At 43.1% G+C, this 20,072-nt stretch overlaps 1 protein-coding gene across 1 annotated transcript in view; it reads left to right on the forward strand.

Annotated features, from left to right (window-relative positions):
• The window catches only part of LOC310859584 (VPS10 domain-containing receptor SorCS3-like), a 137,307-nt gene that overhangs the window by 87,261 nt on the left and 29,974 nt on the right, over positions 1–20,072 (forward strand). Inside the window, exons 11-16 of the mRNA XM_083766205.1 lie at positions 915–1,006; positions 2,424–2,531; positions 3,762–3,879; positions 3,997–4,130; positions 6,184–6,297; positions 7,597–7,768. Coding sequence (XP_083622331.1) covers positions 915–1,006; positions 2,424–2,531; positions 3,762–3,879; positions 3,997–4,130; positions 6,184–6,297; positions 7,597–7,768 — 738 coding nt within the window. The remainder of the gene's footprint in view (positions 1–914; positions 1,007–2,423; positions 2,532–3,761; positions 3,880–3,996; positions 4,131–6,183; positions 6,298–7,596; positions 7,769–20,072) is intronic.

Raw genomic sequence — 20,072 nt, forward strand, 5'->3', positions numbered from 1 at the left:
TTTCAATAGCTAAAGCATAACATGATGCCGACACCAAAATGGGTGCCCGGTCAGAATGGGTTAATATTATTCTGTTTTAACGGTCTGGGCACCGGACTGGTAATCCAGTCGCAGTGTGCCGCGGGTTCGACTCCCGGACCCGACACGGCCTTTACTGCATGTCATCCCCCCATCTCTCTCCCGTTTCCTGTCAGCCTACTGTCTGTCCCTTCAAAAATCAATAAAAGGCGTAAGCCGCAAAAAAAATATCTTAAAAAAACATAATATATTATTCTGTTTTCACTATGACATTTCCATAATGTAGGGACAGCAGGTTGAAAGTGCTTAATTTAATCACCCTGCTGGGAATTTTACAGGTTGTGGAGGTTTATTAGTATACCTGATGGGCAGGATGAGTAACCAGCTGTCAGTTTTTCTCAAACTTTTTTATGTCCAAGACCCCCAGATTCATTTATATTTGCAGACCCAATACAAAATATTAAGGGCGACGGTGGCTCAGGGGTAGAGTGGCCGGATGATAACCACAAGGTTGCCAGCTCGAACCCGGGCTCCCCCAGAGTTAGTGTCGAAGTGTCCTTGAGCAAGACACTGAACCCCTAATTACTCCTGATGTGCTGGTTGGTGCCTTGCATGGTTTCCGCCGCCATCGGTGTATGAATGTGTGTGTGAAACTGTGAATGGGGGAATGTAATGCACAATCTATGTAAAGTGCCTTAAAGGTGCTATATAAATGCATCATTTACCATTCAAAACAGTCATATCTGGACCCCAGGAAGACTTAACTGGTTGCTATGGCACCAGCTAATGGGTAAAAGAAAATCACTTTTTTGTTTTGTGTGTTGCTTTCTTTTTTTTTACATAGAAAGTATTAAATTGATCAATCAATCAATCAATCGATCAATCACTGTTTTCAGATATTTGAAGAAGAGCATAACATGTGGTTTCTGGACAAAGGAGGAGCGCTGGTAGCTGTGAAACAGCCGTCTGTACCAACCAGACACTTGTGGTATGTTACTTACAATGCAAATTACTCTCATTTGTCCCACTTGTTATCATCTTATTGCACTGTCAATGTCAAACTTCTCTAATATAGTATTACACAAATGCCAATTTCTAGGTCCATTCTTCATTCTCTCAAATAATGAGTCAATACTTGATGCTATTTGCTAATGCCAATACGTCCAATGCCGTTCTTCCAGCAAGTCTTGGGAAATATAATTCTGAGATTTGTATTTCACTCCACTCATGATACAGCCCTGCGGCCATCAACCCTCTTTTAGTGTTTTCATTTACACATCGCCTTCCTCTTGTCAAAGTGCGTGGCTTTTGCTTTGCCTCTGCAGCGCAGACTAATTTAACTGAGACCAGATCTGCTCTCCAATCATTTTTTGCAACAATTGTTTTAAATTAGTTTCTGAAGCAGGAAAATGCCGGGGGTTTGTCTCCTAACCCAATGTAACTGCTGCGGTGGAGGGATCTAAAACAGCCAGACAGACAGACAGACAGACATACAGACATACAGACAGACAGACAGACAGACAGACAGACAGACAGACAGACAGATAGATAGAGGAGGAGTGAAAAAGAAAGACAAAACATTGAACGTGAATAATAATAAAATGGATGCATGTCAACACTGTTCCTGGTGTTAGTGCTATTAGCCAAATGATGAAGGCAGTGCATGGGGGGAGGAGAGCAGTACAGTACACAGGCCTCAATGCTCTCATAAGAACAGTCACACTCAGGTAGCCGACTCCTCGTTGTTAGCACTCCTGCAGCCACGTTGATAAGCTGTCAGAATAAATAGAGCCCGTACCTCGACAGCAAAAAGCCTCCCAAGTCCCAACTGTTACTCTCCTCCCCCCTCCTCCTCTCCTAGCCTTTTGTAGGTCTGCAGTCGAACATGAAACAGTTCCTTTCTTGTCTGTTTCCACCTCGCTGTGGACTTCACCCGCGTTCCCCGACGTTGCATTTTTCTTTTCTTTCCCTCCTTTGATACCAATATCTTTTCATGTCCTCTGAAAATGCCTTCATGCATTTCTTTGATAGTCAAATAGGCTATCACATTCATATGCCTTTTATGCTCCTCCTTTTTTTTACCCCAGGCTACTGTAGCTAATTGCGGCGCGTGTAACCGTAGACTAGCCTATAGAGATGAGCCAGTCATGCAGATCCCTACCTAGATCCCCCCTATGGCCTGCCTCTAATGCCCGGATTATGCTCCATCCTACGAGAGTTTTACAGGCAGCGCTGCGTTGTGAATTGTAGATCGCCATATGTTCTTTGCGACACAGCCATGCAACAAAGTACAACACAGGTTTAATAGAGAGATTTCTCTGTCTCTCTCTCTCTCTCTCTCTCTCTCTCTCTCTCTCTCTCTCTCTCTCTCTCTCTCTCTCTCAAACACACACACACACACACAGGGTCAGCTTTGACGAGGGGAGGCAATGGACCAGACACAGCTTCTCTTTGGTGCCCCTGTTCGTGGACGGAGTCTTGGTGGAGGCCGGCGCCGAGAACCAGATCATGACGTAAGCTTATCAGGGTCTTTTCATAGAGGGGCGGCGGGTCAGCGTATTAGGGAATGGCGCGTTTTATTTATTCTGTTCTGTCCTTTTTTTGTGGTATCTGTTATTAGACGGAAAAGGGGGGGGTAGTTTCTCTCTTTCACTCTTCTCTCTTCTGGCTCCAAAACTGTGGAATGCACTTCCCATTGCAGTCAGAACTGCAGCATCACTCCCAATCTTCCGCCGTAGTCTGAAAACCCACCTTTTCAGACTCCATCATGGCCCATAGCACTATCTAAGGGGGTAGGGTTACCCCCTTAGATAGCATTTCTGTAGACTTAGATAGCATCTGATACAGACTTATAGCATGTTATGTAGACGGCACTATAATTGCATTGTATATAGTCATAGCACGCCATAGTACATAATAGCATAGTAGTATATATAGTTTATATGTATAGTCTCATAATATAGATATTCCACTGTTACTTTCTTAGCTTACGCATGTTTTATGATAAATGCTTTTGTGATGTATTCCCATGCTTTGTTCTTGATTATTGTAAGTCGCTCTGGATTAAGAGCGTCTGCTAAATGCCTAAATTGTAAATTGTAGTTTGGTTTAAGAGTGCAGGGGGGAAAGTGTCAATTCGTTTTAGAGGATGAGTCATAAAGGCTGATGTGAGTCCAACTGAGATAGATTAAGTGTATGATGTCATTAAGAAGGATTGCTCAATCAAACATTAAGCTATACTGTTGTGCCGACAAAAGCAGGATACAGACAGGCCTTGCCACTTCACATTAGTTTAACTATCTGTTGGAGCAGGATGCCTGAAAGTGTACTTTTTCCATAGTCGGATATACAGAGACCGTTTACAGCACTGTTTCTCTAGCCTGGCTAATAAACCAGACTATAAATAAATAAATAATAAAATCACACTGCCGTGTGCCGGCTGATTCGCATCTGGCTTTAGCCCGGCTACCGCTTCTCAACGTCAGGTCCAGGGACTGCCAGGGGTCGAAAACCATTTTGGGTCTGTAACTCACAGTGTACAGAATACAGATGGAACCGAATGGACCCTTATGGCTCAAGTTTGATTCAATTTGTCTACTCTCAGAGTTAAATAAACACTGAGAATTTTGCAGTGTGGATTGGGGTCCCAGAGATAAAAACGTAATTGTATCAAATGGAGGTCCATGGGCAAATGGGGGTCCTTCTCAGACAAAAATATCTAACTGTCTGCTCTTCCACTGTAGTTTCTTTGGACATTTCAGCCACCGTTCCGAATGGCAACTCATCAAGATAGACTACAAGTCCCTGTTCAGCAGAAAGTGCGCAGAGGAAGACTATCAGACCTGGCACTTACATAATCAGGTGAAATATAAAAATGTGCCCTTTTCCCTTCACTCGTACGGTCCCTGTCATGCTGTGATGTTAATGCCACGAATGAGTTCCGTTTGAAATCATCTCGGCGCCTCGCTGTGTCCGCAGGGCGAGCCGTGCGTGATGGGACAAAAGCAAATCTACATGAAACGCAGGCCTGGAAACTACTGCATGCTGGGAAGAGACTACGCCAAACTTCTTTCAGCGGAATCCTGTATCTGCCGGGCCCATGACTTTGAATGGTAAGAGGAGCTTTGTCTTTGACAGTGGTAGATACACAAGACTAGAGGGTAGCACATGGTCCATAAAATTTGACCCGGTCCAAAATGGGCCCGGTGATATCTGGACCGAACCGAACGGAGCAGAGACACATTTTAATTTGCCGCAGGTTTTCATAGTAATCTGCGACCTGCGGTCGCAACTATAGTAACTAAAGATGTTAAATAATTGTAGTGGAGTCAAACGTACAATAAAGGCCCCTGCACACTGCTGCCTTTTGGGATTTTTAGCTGCGGTTTTCTGTCGGTTTTCCGAAAAACGTGTCCCGTGTGCAACCACCTTAACTCTGAGATGTATTGGAGAAGTATAACTGCACTTGAGTACAGTACTTGAGTAAATAAATGCACTTATATGTAATTGCACCACTGGTTGTTCCAAATGCAAAACACAGAAGCGCCAAAATGTTCACAAAACTGCTCACAAAAATAACTGAAACATACTGTACAATAGGAAATCAATGGCAGTAATAGTGACTATAGTGTGCTTTTATGGACAATGCAACGGCTGCCACAATGTAGTTGTGGTCAGAGTTATCTGCATGCACACGTTGTGCAGTTAATTTTGCAGGCCAATTTTCAGCCATTTAAAATAACATTATGCCGTTCCAGCGTCTAATTCATTTAGTAATTTACTATTTGCAATGCATGTTTTTTTTTCCAATAATCTGATAAGTTTGTGGATCATTCTGCACAATTTGCTCATAATGTCTGCCTGCATGCTTTGTTATGTTTATAATACTGTTGAGTAAGTAGTTTCAATTTGTATGCAAATCCTGTTTTTTTTATTTTTATTATCTTGTAATGGCAGGAAACATGAAAAGCCATATGGAACATAAGAAAAGAGAAGGTCAGAGTAGGATCTCTAATTAGTTTCCATTGAACACAGTTTGACTCTCCCTCTCCCGGAGACACAGTGCAGTGGATGCCAACGCTGTCAAAGGCACATGGGAAAGGAATAGCGACTTTTACAAACAACACATTTAGAAACAATGTCAATTGTTTTTGTGGAATGCTGGAAATAAAACCATAAAAGCTTTTTGAAGCTTTTTTTTTTTTTGGAATAGCCACATAGGAATTACACAAAGAACAAAGTAAGCTATAATAATGCAAAACCCTACCTTCATTTTTGCATAATTGTGTTCAAACTGCTTTCATTGTCCAATTATGCTATTAATGAGACGTTGGCATCAATATAAAAATAAAGAACACCCATTCCAAGGGAGTTTTATTGTGGCCCAATATACTCTTGATTATACTTTACACTAGAGTTGTTCGATGAAGGACGGAGCATCTTTGTTTACAGTATGTGGAACTCTTGACAATGATGTGCAATCAGCACGTCTCAACCTGACATGGACAGAATGCTGGCCCCAGAGCTCGTTATGCCTTGACGGCTCGTTAATGAATAGCTCGCAGTTTCTTAATCACGCAGCCGAGCTGGACTAGTCAGCCACAGCCTTGTTAGTTTTGTTTATTTGTTCTGGCTCAGTAATTAATTGATAAATCAATGTCAGGACCGTTATTAGAATGGGCACTTGCTTACCTTGCTTTGTGGGGTGTAAATCATGTTCTGATTGGAATGCTAATGCCCGACGTGTGCCCGCGGCGTGCTCCGTGCCGCGCGGCGAAAATAGGCGATTTGCAGGATCCATGACGCGTCGCGGCGCGATGCGTCGTGGGCTTGTAACTCGCTTATCTCCGGTGCACGACACCGGCACGGCAACTCAGTATAAATCACCCTTTAACAGGCAACTGAGCACCAGGCCTTGTGTTATGTACGGAGTTAGACCCCAGGGGCTCCGCACGTTGGCTCACACTTTGTCAACAACGTAATCAATACATAATAATGATGCATCTCTATGCTAGGCAGGGCCTCTGGTCCCCGGGATCTACGGAGATAGATAAGCAACAGGGAATGCTGTAATGCTGTATGACAACAATATGTCCCCCTCTCTCCCGGTATACCGATATTGATCAGGCTAGACGTGTGTGGATGTGCTTTATTATTATGTGACAGTGATTATGGATATGAGCGACGGGGCGACGGCAACTGCAGGCCCGCCTTCTGGTTCAATCCCTCCACCGTGTCCAGGAGCTGCAGCCTGGGTCAGAACTACTTCAACAGCACCGGGTGAGTTGGACTGTATATCAATCAATCAATCCCACATACAAACAGGAACACCCCTATCCCTTAAAAACAGCAGTTTTATAGTAAACAGTCATACCAGTGCTTCCAAAAAGCAGACCGATACCTAGTTACACTGAGGTGACATTCACACCAGAGAGCTTTGCTGCGATTAAAACGAATCCTGCTGCGCATTTTCAGAAAGTACACTACGTTTGGCAGGTGTGAAGGCTCATTCGAATCCTAATGCGTATCAAAGAACCGCATTCTACTCCGAGCAAAAACAGGGGTTTCGCTTCGCTTCCAATCGCACTTGATTACGATTCGGTGCAGGTGTGAATGCAATCCGCAGTAAATAGAGGAAATGAAGCAAACAATGTGGCGGGTGAGGAGGAGCTGAACACAGTTGGAGACGGAGAAGGCATATTTTACGCAGCGCAAAGATTTCCCGTTACCGTGGATAGACGTGGTCGAATGAGGAGACTGAAGCCCTGATCGAAATGAGGACGAGTACATTAATCAAAATGCTTAAGGAAACACATAAAAACACGGCAGTGTATTATAGCCTACAGAATATTCTGTCTGTCTGTCTGTCTGTCTGTCTGTCTGTGCGTGCCGTAAACATGGAGTGCTGTCACTGTGTGGGGACTGGGGAGTAGGGACTTTCATCTCGATAAACTTGTGAACATTTTGCGCTGCTGTCTGTTATATCAGTGCGCTCAGCGCTGTGCCTCCATGCCCAAAAGAACAGTGCGTGGCTGCGTGCGTATAGTGAGAGAGAGAGAGGGGGGGGGGGGGGGGGGGCATGACACATGCACGTTATGAGTATAATTGTATCACCATAGATTTCACTGTGTAGGCTAGTTTATGAATGGAACACATTGATAAAGGTCCCCCTGCTGCGTTTCCAATTGCTGCGGATGACAGCTGTGTGAAGGCAAACCGCAGCAAATTAAATATGCAAGAATCCCAATTTCTCCGCCATTCGCATCGAGTCTACCAACGTATTAGGTGGGAATGTGACCTGAGGCTGGGGTTACACAGCAGCAACGTGTTACGGTTACAGTTGATACTGTAGTACAATCCAGGTTCACCCTGTCCTCACTGAAGTTAAAAGGCAGTGTCCCAGATATATAGTCGCCAATGCTTATAGATTATTTTCTTCATTAATCGTAATCGTGGCAAAAGTTTCAAATATTGTCAAGTCATATAGCACATCCCCTGCCCACAACTGAATCAAGTAGAACAAGAGTATTATTAATATTGTATTTTTTTTATTTGAATAAGATGTATATCTTTCTGCAGGTACCGTAAAGTAGTGTTGAACAACTGCACCAAAGGAGTCAAGGAGATGTACACGGCCCGGAAGCAGCAGTGTCCGAACAGACCTCCAAAGGGCCTCACGCTGAACACCAAGGATGGCAAACTGACCGCCAACCTGGGCACCAACGTCACCTTCCTGGTGCACCTGGATGAGGTAGGCATGGGTTGCACAGAAGCTTAAATGCAGGTGCAAACAGGGCGGATGCATACAGTAATTATAGCCAATTATGCCACCTGTGGACCTGTGCCCGCCTAGGAAATAGTTCTAATCTCAATCTGGAGGTGTACCTGATTATTACACAGTATGACTCCCTACTTGGTTTGTTTTGTACAAACATAATTAGAAACATTGAGTTGGTACGAGCTTCACTTTAAAACATAACATGCACTGTTGCATTTTTACTAAGTAAAAAGTAATACTGAACAAATCAAAATCCAACAACACGTTTGGGGATCAGCAAGCAAGGGAAACGGGCGCCCAGCCACGGGGCAGAGGAAACGCCCACAAAGCAGGGCATCCACAGGGTGGTTTGGAACATTGCGACAAGGGTGCCCACCACCGGAGGGCACTGCAGTGCCCAGCCTGGTCCCCCAACTCTGGTCCCTAACAAAGGAAACACATACAAACAGAATCAACACATACAGTACATCAGAATTAATGAGATGACAGACCTGGTGGGTAAACATTATACACAGATTCTCTCAGCATAAACAAAACCCTAATGGATTCCCTGACACAGATAATATTACTGACCATTGGAAAAACCTAAAACTGTACTGCAAATGTCCAGCCAAGCAGCACTCTAAAGGCAGTGTTTCTCACAGTGGGGTCAATGGACCCTCAGGGTTAGGCTACTTGAGGGGGGTTCCAAATGCAACCTTGCAGGTCTGTAACTCTGAGGGGGTCTTCAACCCATTCTGACCTGAGATCAGATTCACACGAGGTTTCCACTGGACACACACTGGTCTGATTAACCCATTCTGACCTGAGATCAGATTCTAAAAATGTCAGTCGTTCTTCGATTTTTCAAAAAATAGCAGACCTACAAGCTCGTATCGCGCCACTCGGTGGCGCGATATGAGCTTGTAGATCTGCTATTTTTCAATAGCTAAAGCATAACATGATGCCGACACCAAAATGGGTGCCCGGTCAGAATGGGTTAATTTAAAGACTTTGAGAAACGCTGCTCCTAAGGGATGACCAACGGTTTCAGCCCAAACAAAGCAGCCACTATACTCACACTTACTGTATACCACAATGTCCGAAGGTCACTTACTGCAACACATGGCTATAGTACACCCACACACAACACCACAGAGAAACCAGAGCAGACCTATCAGTCAGAGTAAGCAGGAGCACACAGAGGCTCCTCTGATAACTGGTTAAAACCAAGTCCCTCGGCCCAACAGGCAAGCTGCGGCTGAACAGGAAACTGCCATGGAGAATCACAGTAGAGACTCATTCAGGTGAAATCCCCTGGTGTCTTTATATGGCAGCTCTCAATCACACAGCTGTGAAATAGTATACTTACAAACGGCTACACGCACTTGCGCAGCCACACACACACACACACGGGCGAGTGCACATGCGCGTGCACACACACACACACACACACACACACACACACACACACAAGGTATTCCCTGAAACTATCCTGATCATAAAATAGGCCTATCTCATCATACAGAGAGACTACCGGACATGTCCTTGAAACATTAATAAACATATAATAGTACAAATATATATATTTTTACAGAATCAACATATTTCACATCTGTGTAAATCTATACTTCATTTCAGTTGATCTGGTAACTCATTTCATACCTCTGTCATTGTGAAATTGGATCTGAGATAAACACACTTTAACCCATTTTGGGCGGGCACCCATTTTGGTGTTAGCATTATGTTATACTTTAGCTATTTTTGAAAAATCAAAGAACAACTGACATAGACACAAAACTGTCAGGATGTAGAAGACATTTTTAGAATCTGATCTCAGGGTTAATGTACTATTTATTTCTACATGTATGATTGTCAGTTCTCTTTCCTTTGCTGCAGTGGCGGTATTGCCTTTGTATTGAATATGTGGAAAAAGTTTCTATGTCAGTCGTTCTTCGATTAATTTTTCAAAAATAGCAGACCTACAAGCTCGTAGCGCGCCACTCAGTGGCGCTCTATGAGCTTGTAGATCTGCTATCTTTCAATAACTAACACAAAAAGGGGTTCCCGCCCAAAATGGGTTAAGAATTCACCATGAATGCTAGCATGGTTTGCGATTCACCTCTACCTGCTTGATCGATATTGATCCTCCAAATAGAAATCAGTTGTGGGTCTGAGAAATGTAGCTGCAGGCGGCATAATTATGATCCAGTCTGAATATTGTGGGAATGTCATGTTAAACAGACAGTGTAACGAGAAGAACATTTGGTTGAAATAGCATGTCTACAAGCTCACAAGAAAGCTTGTAGATGTAGCTATATAATTCACTATTTGACATAATAGGGTTTAAGTTTATAAATACTATATTACTGTATAGAACGTAGAAAACTATTTACAAGAGACCAGGCTGGTCTGTTGTTATTGTTCTCCAACAAAACTCCCTAAAGATTAACGGAGCCAAATAGAACCAAATATCATATAACCCACGCACAGCAAGGCCCCGGAAACCCAGACAACAGTGAGAGGGAGACGCCTCAGAGACCAGTGGGAGAGAAACAAGCCAACAGGTCTTTGAAAACAAGCCCAAAAGAATCAGCCAGTTCTACCACTTGACGACTTGATTTGAGCCCTATAGCTATTACTGCAGCTGTTTGGAACTGAAACGTGTTGCTATGTGACACATGTGAGCTTGTAGTTATGGCTTTTTTAAAGATGGAGTGCCACCATTTTTTTCCACCCTAAAACATGATCATCAGGTATCATTACAATATAAGGGGGAAGAACTTTTTCCAAAAAGTGTACAGTATTTGTTAAAATCATGCTTTTATGTGGACACGCCCACCAGTTCATTAAGTATGCCTGGTTTGCCTGGTGGGTGGTGATGGGTGGTGATCCACCTGAACTGAAGCCGCACCCACAGCTGTAGTTGTATGATAAAGGGGGAGGGGTTAGGGGAGGGGCTGATAGTGTGGTGTCACTATACTGTTTACTTCATTGGCCCATTTGACTGTCAAGGGTTCAGCCTCCAGGAAGAAACCCTAAATACAAAGTCAATACACAATTGCACATAAAAACAACTCCAGTCTGTCTAATTAAGTACTGTCCCCTCATAGACACATGAAAAACTGGAAAAATACAAAAATTGTGGCACTCCATCTTTAAGAATCTTGATTTAAAACCGTTGTTTTAAAACCGTTTTGAAACACCAATCTTGTATAGAGATCCCTGGCCAAAAAAAACCCTGTCAGATTGGCATACTGTATGCAGACACATTCATTTGGGGGTCCTTGACATGAAATGTTTTGAGAACCACTGGTTTAAACAACATTAGGAAGCAATAGCCCAAACAAACTACTACTCAAGCTATACTTTATAGACCAAAGTCACTGGCAACACTGGAGGAGACCCTGTTAGTGAGCGAGAAGAAGCTCTGTGTTCAGAGCGAGTCGTGGTGGAGTGCTGCAGGCTCCCATGGTGGTGTTAGACACATTGCATTAGATTCAGGTGGAATTTGTTCCTAGTCTGGTATCATCCACAGGAGCTTGGCCGATGTCAGCGGCAGTAGCGCTTTCCATCCACTGTAACGGCTGGAGGTATAAGTGTCTGTCCCCAGGGCTCTTGTCCAAGCCCAGTTGTCATATTACTGTGTGATGAGTTGAGGAATTGAGGCCTATTGGTTTCATTAACCCGTTGATACCTGAGGCCGATTCTAATCCTGAATCCTAATACATTTCTGAAAAGAGTATACTGCTACACAGCGGTGCTCTCAAATTGTCATGTATTTGGCCGCCGATCTCAAAATATTTTGTTCGAGGGAACCCCAGAAGAAGAAAAGAGTTGAGTTAAAAACGTTCGCTCATAGCGCCACACAAGGTGGCGTGCTATGACCTTGTACAGTAGATCTGCTATTCTTGATTAGCCAAAGTATAAAATAATGGTTAAAGTGGCTGAAATGTTAAATGTACAGGATGCTCTCCCGGTCTTAATCTGTTAAGAGGGGGATTGTCTGGTAGCTGTGAGAGGAGTGGTGGTGGAGGGAAGGTGTAGGTGGTATAGTAATGCGATAAGAGAAGGGAAGGTGTTAGGCTGAAGCATCCTCATGGCGACGCCACTGCTTTGGGGAGAATCCTCAGGATCACTTCAAACTTTAATTTATATTCATGAAGACTGAAGGCAGTACTTCTCTGAGATAGCAAATTATCCTAAATATTTAATGTGCGGAAGGTACAGTAGTACCATGGTGCACATGCAGATTCAAATAAATTGGGGGGGAATAAATACATAAACATCTGAGAAACAATGTGTAATGTTTTGTGATTGGATCTGCACTTTCACAAGGTAAAACTTCTAGGTCAAGCTATCTGAATTGGCTACAAAGTTTTCTAACAAAATAATAGACATTGATCGGCAGGCTTTTTGTCTCATTTCTGTATTTCAAATGAGGAAAAAACATGTTTTTATTAGACTGAGTGCAGTTCAAATTATCCTAATCCACTTTTTATGAAGTCCCTGTTGTTCAGAACATTTAATTAATTCATATCATAGTTGCTTAAAAATGAGAAAGAAGTTAAAATAACGTCTGTTTCAGTTTAGTTGCTGTTGCTGGTCCACAAGATTATGACCCGGGCATTTGTTTTCCTTATTTAATCACAAAGATGGAAATAGCATCATGGTGATTAGTAATCCCTGAGAAATAATGTACAGGAGGAAATGACCTTGATGATATTTATTTTTACACGTTGATTTCAGTTTTGACAGTTATAAATATACCCCCCATGGGACCTGTGTGGTGCTTTGGTTCAAGCAATTGTTGTTAAGAGCTGTTCTGTGTCGCTATGGGAGATTGCGCCCTCTGGCGTGATCACAGAAGCATTGCATGTTAAACTCAGAGGCAACCTGAATGTCTGGGTCTGACCACCTGGGCGGATAACCCCACTCCATGGTGCATATTTCCGTGGTTATCATTCAATCCGGAAAACACTTGAGCCTCACTGGTCTGTTATTCATTTCATATACCACATGGTAGGCTGGCCGGCTCCAAGCTACAAGGTTAGCGCAGGCAGCAGGCTCCAGGAAGGCCGCTAGGTGGGAAGCCGGGGCTCTTGTCACTGTGTGAAAAGAGGAGTTAACGGGCAATTATGGGCACTAGATTTGCCCGTAAACCTCTAGTTTAGCAGGCATATACAGTAATATACGGTAATATATATATACGGTACAATTCAGGAGTTTACCAGAGTTTGTTTAACGGGAGTTTCCTGTAATATACACATCCGTATTCCATGCTTTTTGCATAGTGTGTCTCATAGCAATGCGGTGAGCAGGCTGGGTGTCGTGCTAACAAGGGTCTGACGACTTGATGTTAGTGTGGCGTGAGGCTTCAGGAGCTGCGATAAGCTGTGCGGGAACTAAGCAGTAGAGTTGCATCGTTAGAAAGCGGCGGGGCGCGATGTGCTCACTACCAGCGGTCTGACGACTTAATAGTAGGCAGTTACCAACTTCCCGTCTGTCGAAGGAGAGGAGGCTAGGCTTCGTGCTGACAGGGTCTGTAGACTCGATGTTAAGAGGAGTCAGGCTTCTGGAGTTGTAGTAGGCCGTGCCGGGATAAAGCTTTCCCGTCGAAGGGTTGAGGTGCTTCGTATAGTTCTACCAGCGGTCCTTCGACTTAAGGCTCATACATAGTCTGGATTTACTGTGGTTAGGTGACCACCGAACTACAACATGATGTCACGAGCCGCGGTGAAGAGCAAACCACCGCCACCGCTCCAGCCCTTCTCTCTGTTTTTACTCACCACCGCTCAACGTTATTTCAGCTCCGGTGGTCAGTTCACCACCGGAGCGGTGGTCACCTCACCACCGAAAATCCAGACTATGAATAGGCCTTTAGCTAACTAGGCTAGGAGCTACTGTAACTCCAGGCCGGGCGGCTGGCTATAGCAAACATAATTCGACGGAAAGCTAAAGCTGGAAGCTAGCAAGGGCTGCAGGTTAGCTAGCGGGGCTTTAGGCTGGGAACTACCCATAGATCCGAAGTCCCGTTAGTCCGAACATGCACTGCTCCCATGCATGCGGTTAGGTTTAGGTTTGCTCCCGTGCTTGCGGTTAGGTTTAGGTTAGGGTTAGAGATAGGGATAGTAATTTCGGAACAATGAACCTTCTGACTAATGACACGGCACCCTTTAGGCTAGTTAACTGATGTCTATCTACTGGGAGCTAAGCTAGGGGCTAGCAAGTCTAGAGCTAGCCGGAAAACAAGAGGGCCTGATGAGTTAGAAGCTAGGAGGGATGGCAGCGGGCTAGGCTTATATAGCCATTCCGAGAGGCTGCGTCGACCAAAGCTAAAAATGGGAGCTAGCCAGGGCTGCGGGTTAGCTGACAGAGCTGTAGGCTAGCTAGCTGATGTCTGACGACTGGAAGCTCGCACTAGCAGGGCTAGGCGCTAGCCGGGCTAAGAACCGTGAAATTCCATGGTACAAGTCGCGACTCATCCGTTCAAGGAAATCCGAGTAGTGGGATCTAAACAGAAAGATGGAGGAATGTCGTTCTGAGACCCCCGTTATATGGGGAGCAGGGTCAGTGACCTCACCTTGAACGACAATGACACTATCCAATAAGAATTGTTATAATTATGTTCTGTGTGTCTGTGCCACTCGGTGGCTGGATCCCATGACTCTGTTCGACAGGAGACTAAGCTAACTAAAGTTTTAAAATATTTTTTGGTGGAGTAAATTTAGGCTATAATATTTGCCTCTGAGATGTAGTGGATTAGAAGTAAAGTGGGTAGGAACATTTACCCCTGCATAACCCAGGCACTCTATACTTAATCCTTTAATAAGCACATAGTTGTATCACAAGTCTTATGACATTTTGGTTATAGTCATAGTACATGCAGTATTTTTCAATCTGCACAGAAGCAAGTTAAGGAATCTTATTGATGATGCCAGTGGTGTTGTTCACCTCTAAGTGCCAGGGACGTAATCCCGTAACCTTTGGACGTAATCCCGTAACCCCGACGTCTTTGCAATGAGTGCCAAAGACGACAAGACGTAATAATAATAATAATAAAATAAAATAAACAATTTACTTTTTTTTTTTTACAATTTTTTTTTTACATTTAAAAAAAAATGCCCTCTCTTTTTTATAATGGGAGAATTGGCACTCAGAGCCTAAATAGTACGGTAGCTTAGCAAAATAATGTGGACACGGCTTACAAAAGCGCCAAATTTTTTCCACATGTTCTCCATAACCATACATTTCATTTTGGAAGGGGGGCCACGTCATCAAGATGTCAGAAGGCGGCCATCTTGGCGTTCAAAGATGGCCGCCACCTTTTGTGGTGGTTCTGGACAACCGTGGGTCCGACCGACTCGACACCGGGCACTCACTCCCTGTGGGGGTGTGGAATGTGTGTGTCGAATTTGAAGTCGGTGGGGCAAACGGTTCTCGAGTTACGTGGATTACAGATGTACAGACACACACAGACTTGAATATATGTCAATGGGCAATGCCCATTGGGTTTTCTTTAGATGATGGGTAAGAAGAGAGAGATGTGATGTCAGGTGGTGTGGGCTAAGAAGTGGTCAGGGCTAAGATAAAGTATATGAGATGTACAGTAAGTGCAAAGAGAGATGGTGAGGGAGGGAGAAAATGATTTGTACCAATTGACCAGACAGTAGACAGTAGTGTAACAGGTTACGGTGAGTATAGAGATGGAAATGTTCTAGCAAGCGAAGCCAGTGTATTGAGAATATGGGACATATGTGTCAGGAGTTATTTGTGAGAGGGAAGATGTATACGATGGTAGTGAGACCAGCCATGCCGTACGGTTGGAAACGGTGGCACTGATGAAAAGGAGGCACAGCTGGAGGTGGCAGAATTAAGGATGCTATGGTTGTGAAAAGGAGTGAAAAGGAAGGACATTATCAGAAATGACTAAATTAGAGGATCAGCCCAGGTTAGAAGGTTTGGGGATAAAGCAAGAGAGGTGAGGTTGAGATGGTTTAGACATGTGAAAAGGAGGGATGAGGGTACATTGGGAGAAGGATGCTGAAGATGTAGCTGCCAGGTAAGAGGATGGCCAAAGACGAGGTTTAAGGATGCTGTGAGAGATGACATGAAGGTGGCAGGTCACAGAGGAAGATGCAGAAAACAAAACCAAATGGAGTCCATGTGTGGTCCAGCCCTATGGAATGTAAAATTCAAGCATGTGCTAATGAAAAGTATTTAAAATATATAGTTTTGATGCTCATCCTAGATCCTACTACTATAGGGGATGCAAAGCAATATGTCTGTTTATCCGTCCGACTTCTCCTACCAAATCACTCCGTTAGCACACATCTCTCTATGCACAAAAAATGATGCATGCCACAGAAAACCATCTGCACTACATTGCATCCATGTCATATTTACTGTACAAATATTGCTTTTGTATGACATACTGTTATTGCGCAACATTTCACTGTGACGCAAATTACATTACAATTTCCACATTAACCGACCCCTCCCTTTTCCCTGCGTGTGCACACACACACACACACACACACGGTACTGTACAGTACACTACAGTATGGTAAAGTACAGCACAGTATGGTACAGTAACGTGCGGTACGGCACTGTACAGTACAGTAGAGTATGGTACAGTATGATACCATAAAGTATGGTACAGTACGATGCAGTACAGTACGGTACAGTGCAGTACAGTGTGGTACAGTATGGTACTGTGCAGTACGGTACGGTACGGTACAGTACGGTACAGTATGGTACAGTATGATACCGTACAGTACAGTACAGTACAGTACAGTACAGTACAGTACAGTACAGTACAGTACAGTACAGTACAGTACAGTACAGTATGGTACAGTATGATACCGTACAGTACAGTACAGTATGATACCATACAGTAAGGTACAGTACAGTACAGTACAGTACAGTATGGTACAGTATGATACAGTACAGTACAGTATAGTACAGTATGATACAGTACAGTACAGTATAGTACGATACCGTACAGTACAGTACAGTACGATACCGTACAGTAAGGTACAGTACAGTACAGTACAGTACAGTACAGTACAGTACAGTACAGAACAGTATGATACCATACAGTAAGGTACAGTATGGTACAGTATGATGCCCTGCAGTGCTGTACAGTATTATACAGTATGGTACAGTACATCACAAAGGTATAGCCAAATATATGCTGAAATGCAAAATCAGTCTAATATTGGTGGCCATCTTGAAATTAATGGCCGCCATCTTCTCTCACAATATGGCTGTTAGCCACTGTAGTAATATGAGTATTGTGAGACAGAAGGAAGCTTCTTAGAAATTACAAAGTTCCTAATTCAAATTCTGCACAAGAATACTGTATAATTCTGAAAAATGGCGGCCATTTTGAATTTTCATTGAAAATGTTATATTATCCAAAAGAAACATTTACCAAGTACTATGCATGGAAATATGTCCAAATATGTCTCGAATATCATATTATATCCATCACTCATAAGAAAACGGTTGTTGCTGGTGGCCATTTTGAAAAATGGCTGCTATGGGCGCCATGTTGAAAATTCAAGTTGGGTCCACATCCAAATCTTTTTAGAATGCCTTTGGCTATAAGTGTACCAAATTTCATGCTTTTATCACAAACTGAACGATTCATTGATATAGTGGAGCTAAGCTGCTGTACTAATAGTGTTATACCGATGAAGTCTAGACTGTGTCGGAGTTAACATGCTCTTCTCCTGGTTGATTTGAGACCCGAGAGAGGTTGGTGGCAGACGCGGGTCCCTCTGTAATCTGTCCACCATCACTTACATGAGCACCAAAACCAAACAGAATAGGAATACATCAAAGTAAAGTCCAAAAACGAACCATAATTGTGTACATATATTGCCAGAATGAACGAAATTATCTATTATTGGCAGATTTAGTCACTTATTGATATTCCCTATAGTTATATTGCATTCCTTGACAAGGAAAATGTATATATTGACACCAAGTTTGACCTTTTAGGTGGCTTAGAAGCTGAGATAGCTGCACTTATAGATATTACATGGCGGCCATCTTTGAACGCCAAGATGGCCGCCTTCTGACATCTTGATGACGTGGCCCCCCTTCCAAAATGAAATGTATGGTTATGGAGAACATGTGGAAAAAATTTGGCGCTTTTGTAAGCCGTGTCCACATTTCTCTAAAATATGGCCCTAAGCTACCGTACTAAAACTGGCGCTGAAGGAGTGTTAACTTTTCTAGGGAAAAATGTAAATAGACAGCAACGATGTGGCCCTCCCCCTGTCATACGGCCAGACATTCAAGCACTGACTGCTTGCTCCTCTGCATACAAAGGGATCTTTATTCTCTCACCTTGAGCTCGGTATTCAAGTCCAGTGCATCCTGGGATATAGGTGCCTGGTGAGATTAGCAAGAACAAAACTTTTTTTTTTTTTTTAATTACTATTCGTGTTCTAAAACATTTTTAATTACTATTCGTGTTCTAAAACAGTGGTGCGCAAGCTTTTTGGGCATGAAAACTACTCAGCCGTTTTCCAAGGCTGATGAGCTAGTGAAAACCACACACCACAAACCACACACCTGCAGTTGTGATTAGTTGTGATTAGTTTGCCTGCTTAAATACACGCTGAAATCAATTCTGACTCATATCTGATGTTGTGTTTTATTTTATTACTGTGCAGTACCTGTTGTCAGTGGGTAGGGTACTGTGTAATTTTACATCAGGAGTGTACACGTCTTATGTGGTTGAAGCCGTTTCTTTGCATTTACTTTGCATGTAATTGTGCCTCACACCGGTTCTGGAGAACAGCTGATGGGACTTGGGACATCAACAATTATGCCAAATGGCGATTGTTGACAGATCATACATTTGTGGAATTTATTGATAGCCACTCTAAATTCTTAGATTAGATGTTTTGCATCTAACCTTAGCTTGATTCCTGTCTGTTTCATTATCTCTGTTTTTATCAGTCTGATTTGCTTCCCTTCTGCAGGCCAGACTAAAATGTATTAAAATGCAGTACGTGTTGTGTGCTTGGAGAAGCACATCAAATGTTTTTATTTATTTATTTTTAGTCAATTTTGATCGCTCTTCTTTTTCCAGACTATTGAAATTCATCAATTTAATACAGTGGGTTTCTCTTCAAGCAATAGTTTCTTCTCATCTCATTCACTTGTAATCCCCCAGGCTAGGATTCTGTCGAAGGAACACTTTGACCCCTGTGATTCTATTTTTTTGTTTTGTTTTTCTTGTTTTTGTTTCTTCACCAAATAATAATCACATTCAGGGAAACGTTTCCGTACTCCTTTCAAGTGTCAATTTCTTCCTTTCTTGCATTTTTTGAGTTTCCACTGAAAATACAGACAGCTCCTTGGAAGTAATGATCAGACCCCGGCCAGCGAAGGCTAAGATTGTCACAATGTCACAGTGCTGTGTGGCTCAGTGGCTTCAGGTTGACAGTCTCTGAACAAGCGCTGGCTTTGTGTAAATCAGCCTCCACAACAGTGCCTTTGTTATAGGAATCAACATTGCTGGCCAGTTCTAAACGCTCCCCACTGTACTGTCTTTGGGTATGCTCAGCCCTGGAGTGACACACACGCACACAAAGGGTGACATTTAGCCAGGCAGAGGAGAATCAGCCTCATGTAGATTAGGTGAATCCCATCATGGCTGCCAGAGGCACAGAAGAGAAGACACTGGATGCCGAGTGTTGACTGACACTGAGGCCAGTGACACCAATGATGTTATTATAATGTACAGCTTCTAATACACAGTGAAATCCATAGGGTTATTTTTTTATTTTATTTTTATTTTATTTAGAAAAGCAATCATAATGCAGCATTATAATCAGCGATGCAAGGATTACACAGTAAAGTCCAAAGACTTATTTCCACTGGGGTCCTCTCACACTGAACTAAATACTTTAAAATACATCACAAATACATAACAGTACATATACATTACATACACAACACAACAAGTACGTCCCTATCCATCCCTCTAAGATGACCCTTTATAGGGGAACCTTTTCCAGTAGCCATTTTTTTGTCTTCTGTTTAAATGTCCTCAAATTGGAGGTCAGTTTAACACTGGATTCCAGGCTCTTCCACTGTGTGGCTCCTATATAAATGAATGAGCCTTTGCCCACTTTACTTTTAAAAGCAGGGAGCACCACATCTGCAATACTGGCTCTGGTGAAATGGTTGTGTACCTCGTTTACCTGCCTGAAACATGTTCTTAAAACTTCTGGGACCTCTCCGTATTTAATTTTATGGACCATGTTTAGTCTAG

Source organism: Protomyctophum parallelum (assembly GCF_964188405.1).
Source record: "Protomyctophum parallelum genome assembly, chromosome: 5".
In the NCBI taxonomy this organism is placed as follows: domain Eukaryota; kingdom Metazoa; phylum Chordata; class Actinopteri; order Myctophiformes; family Myctophidae; genus Protomyctophum; species Protomyctophum parallelum.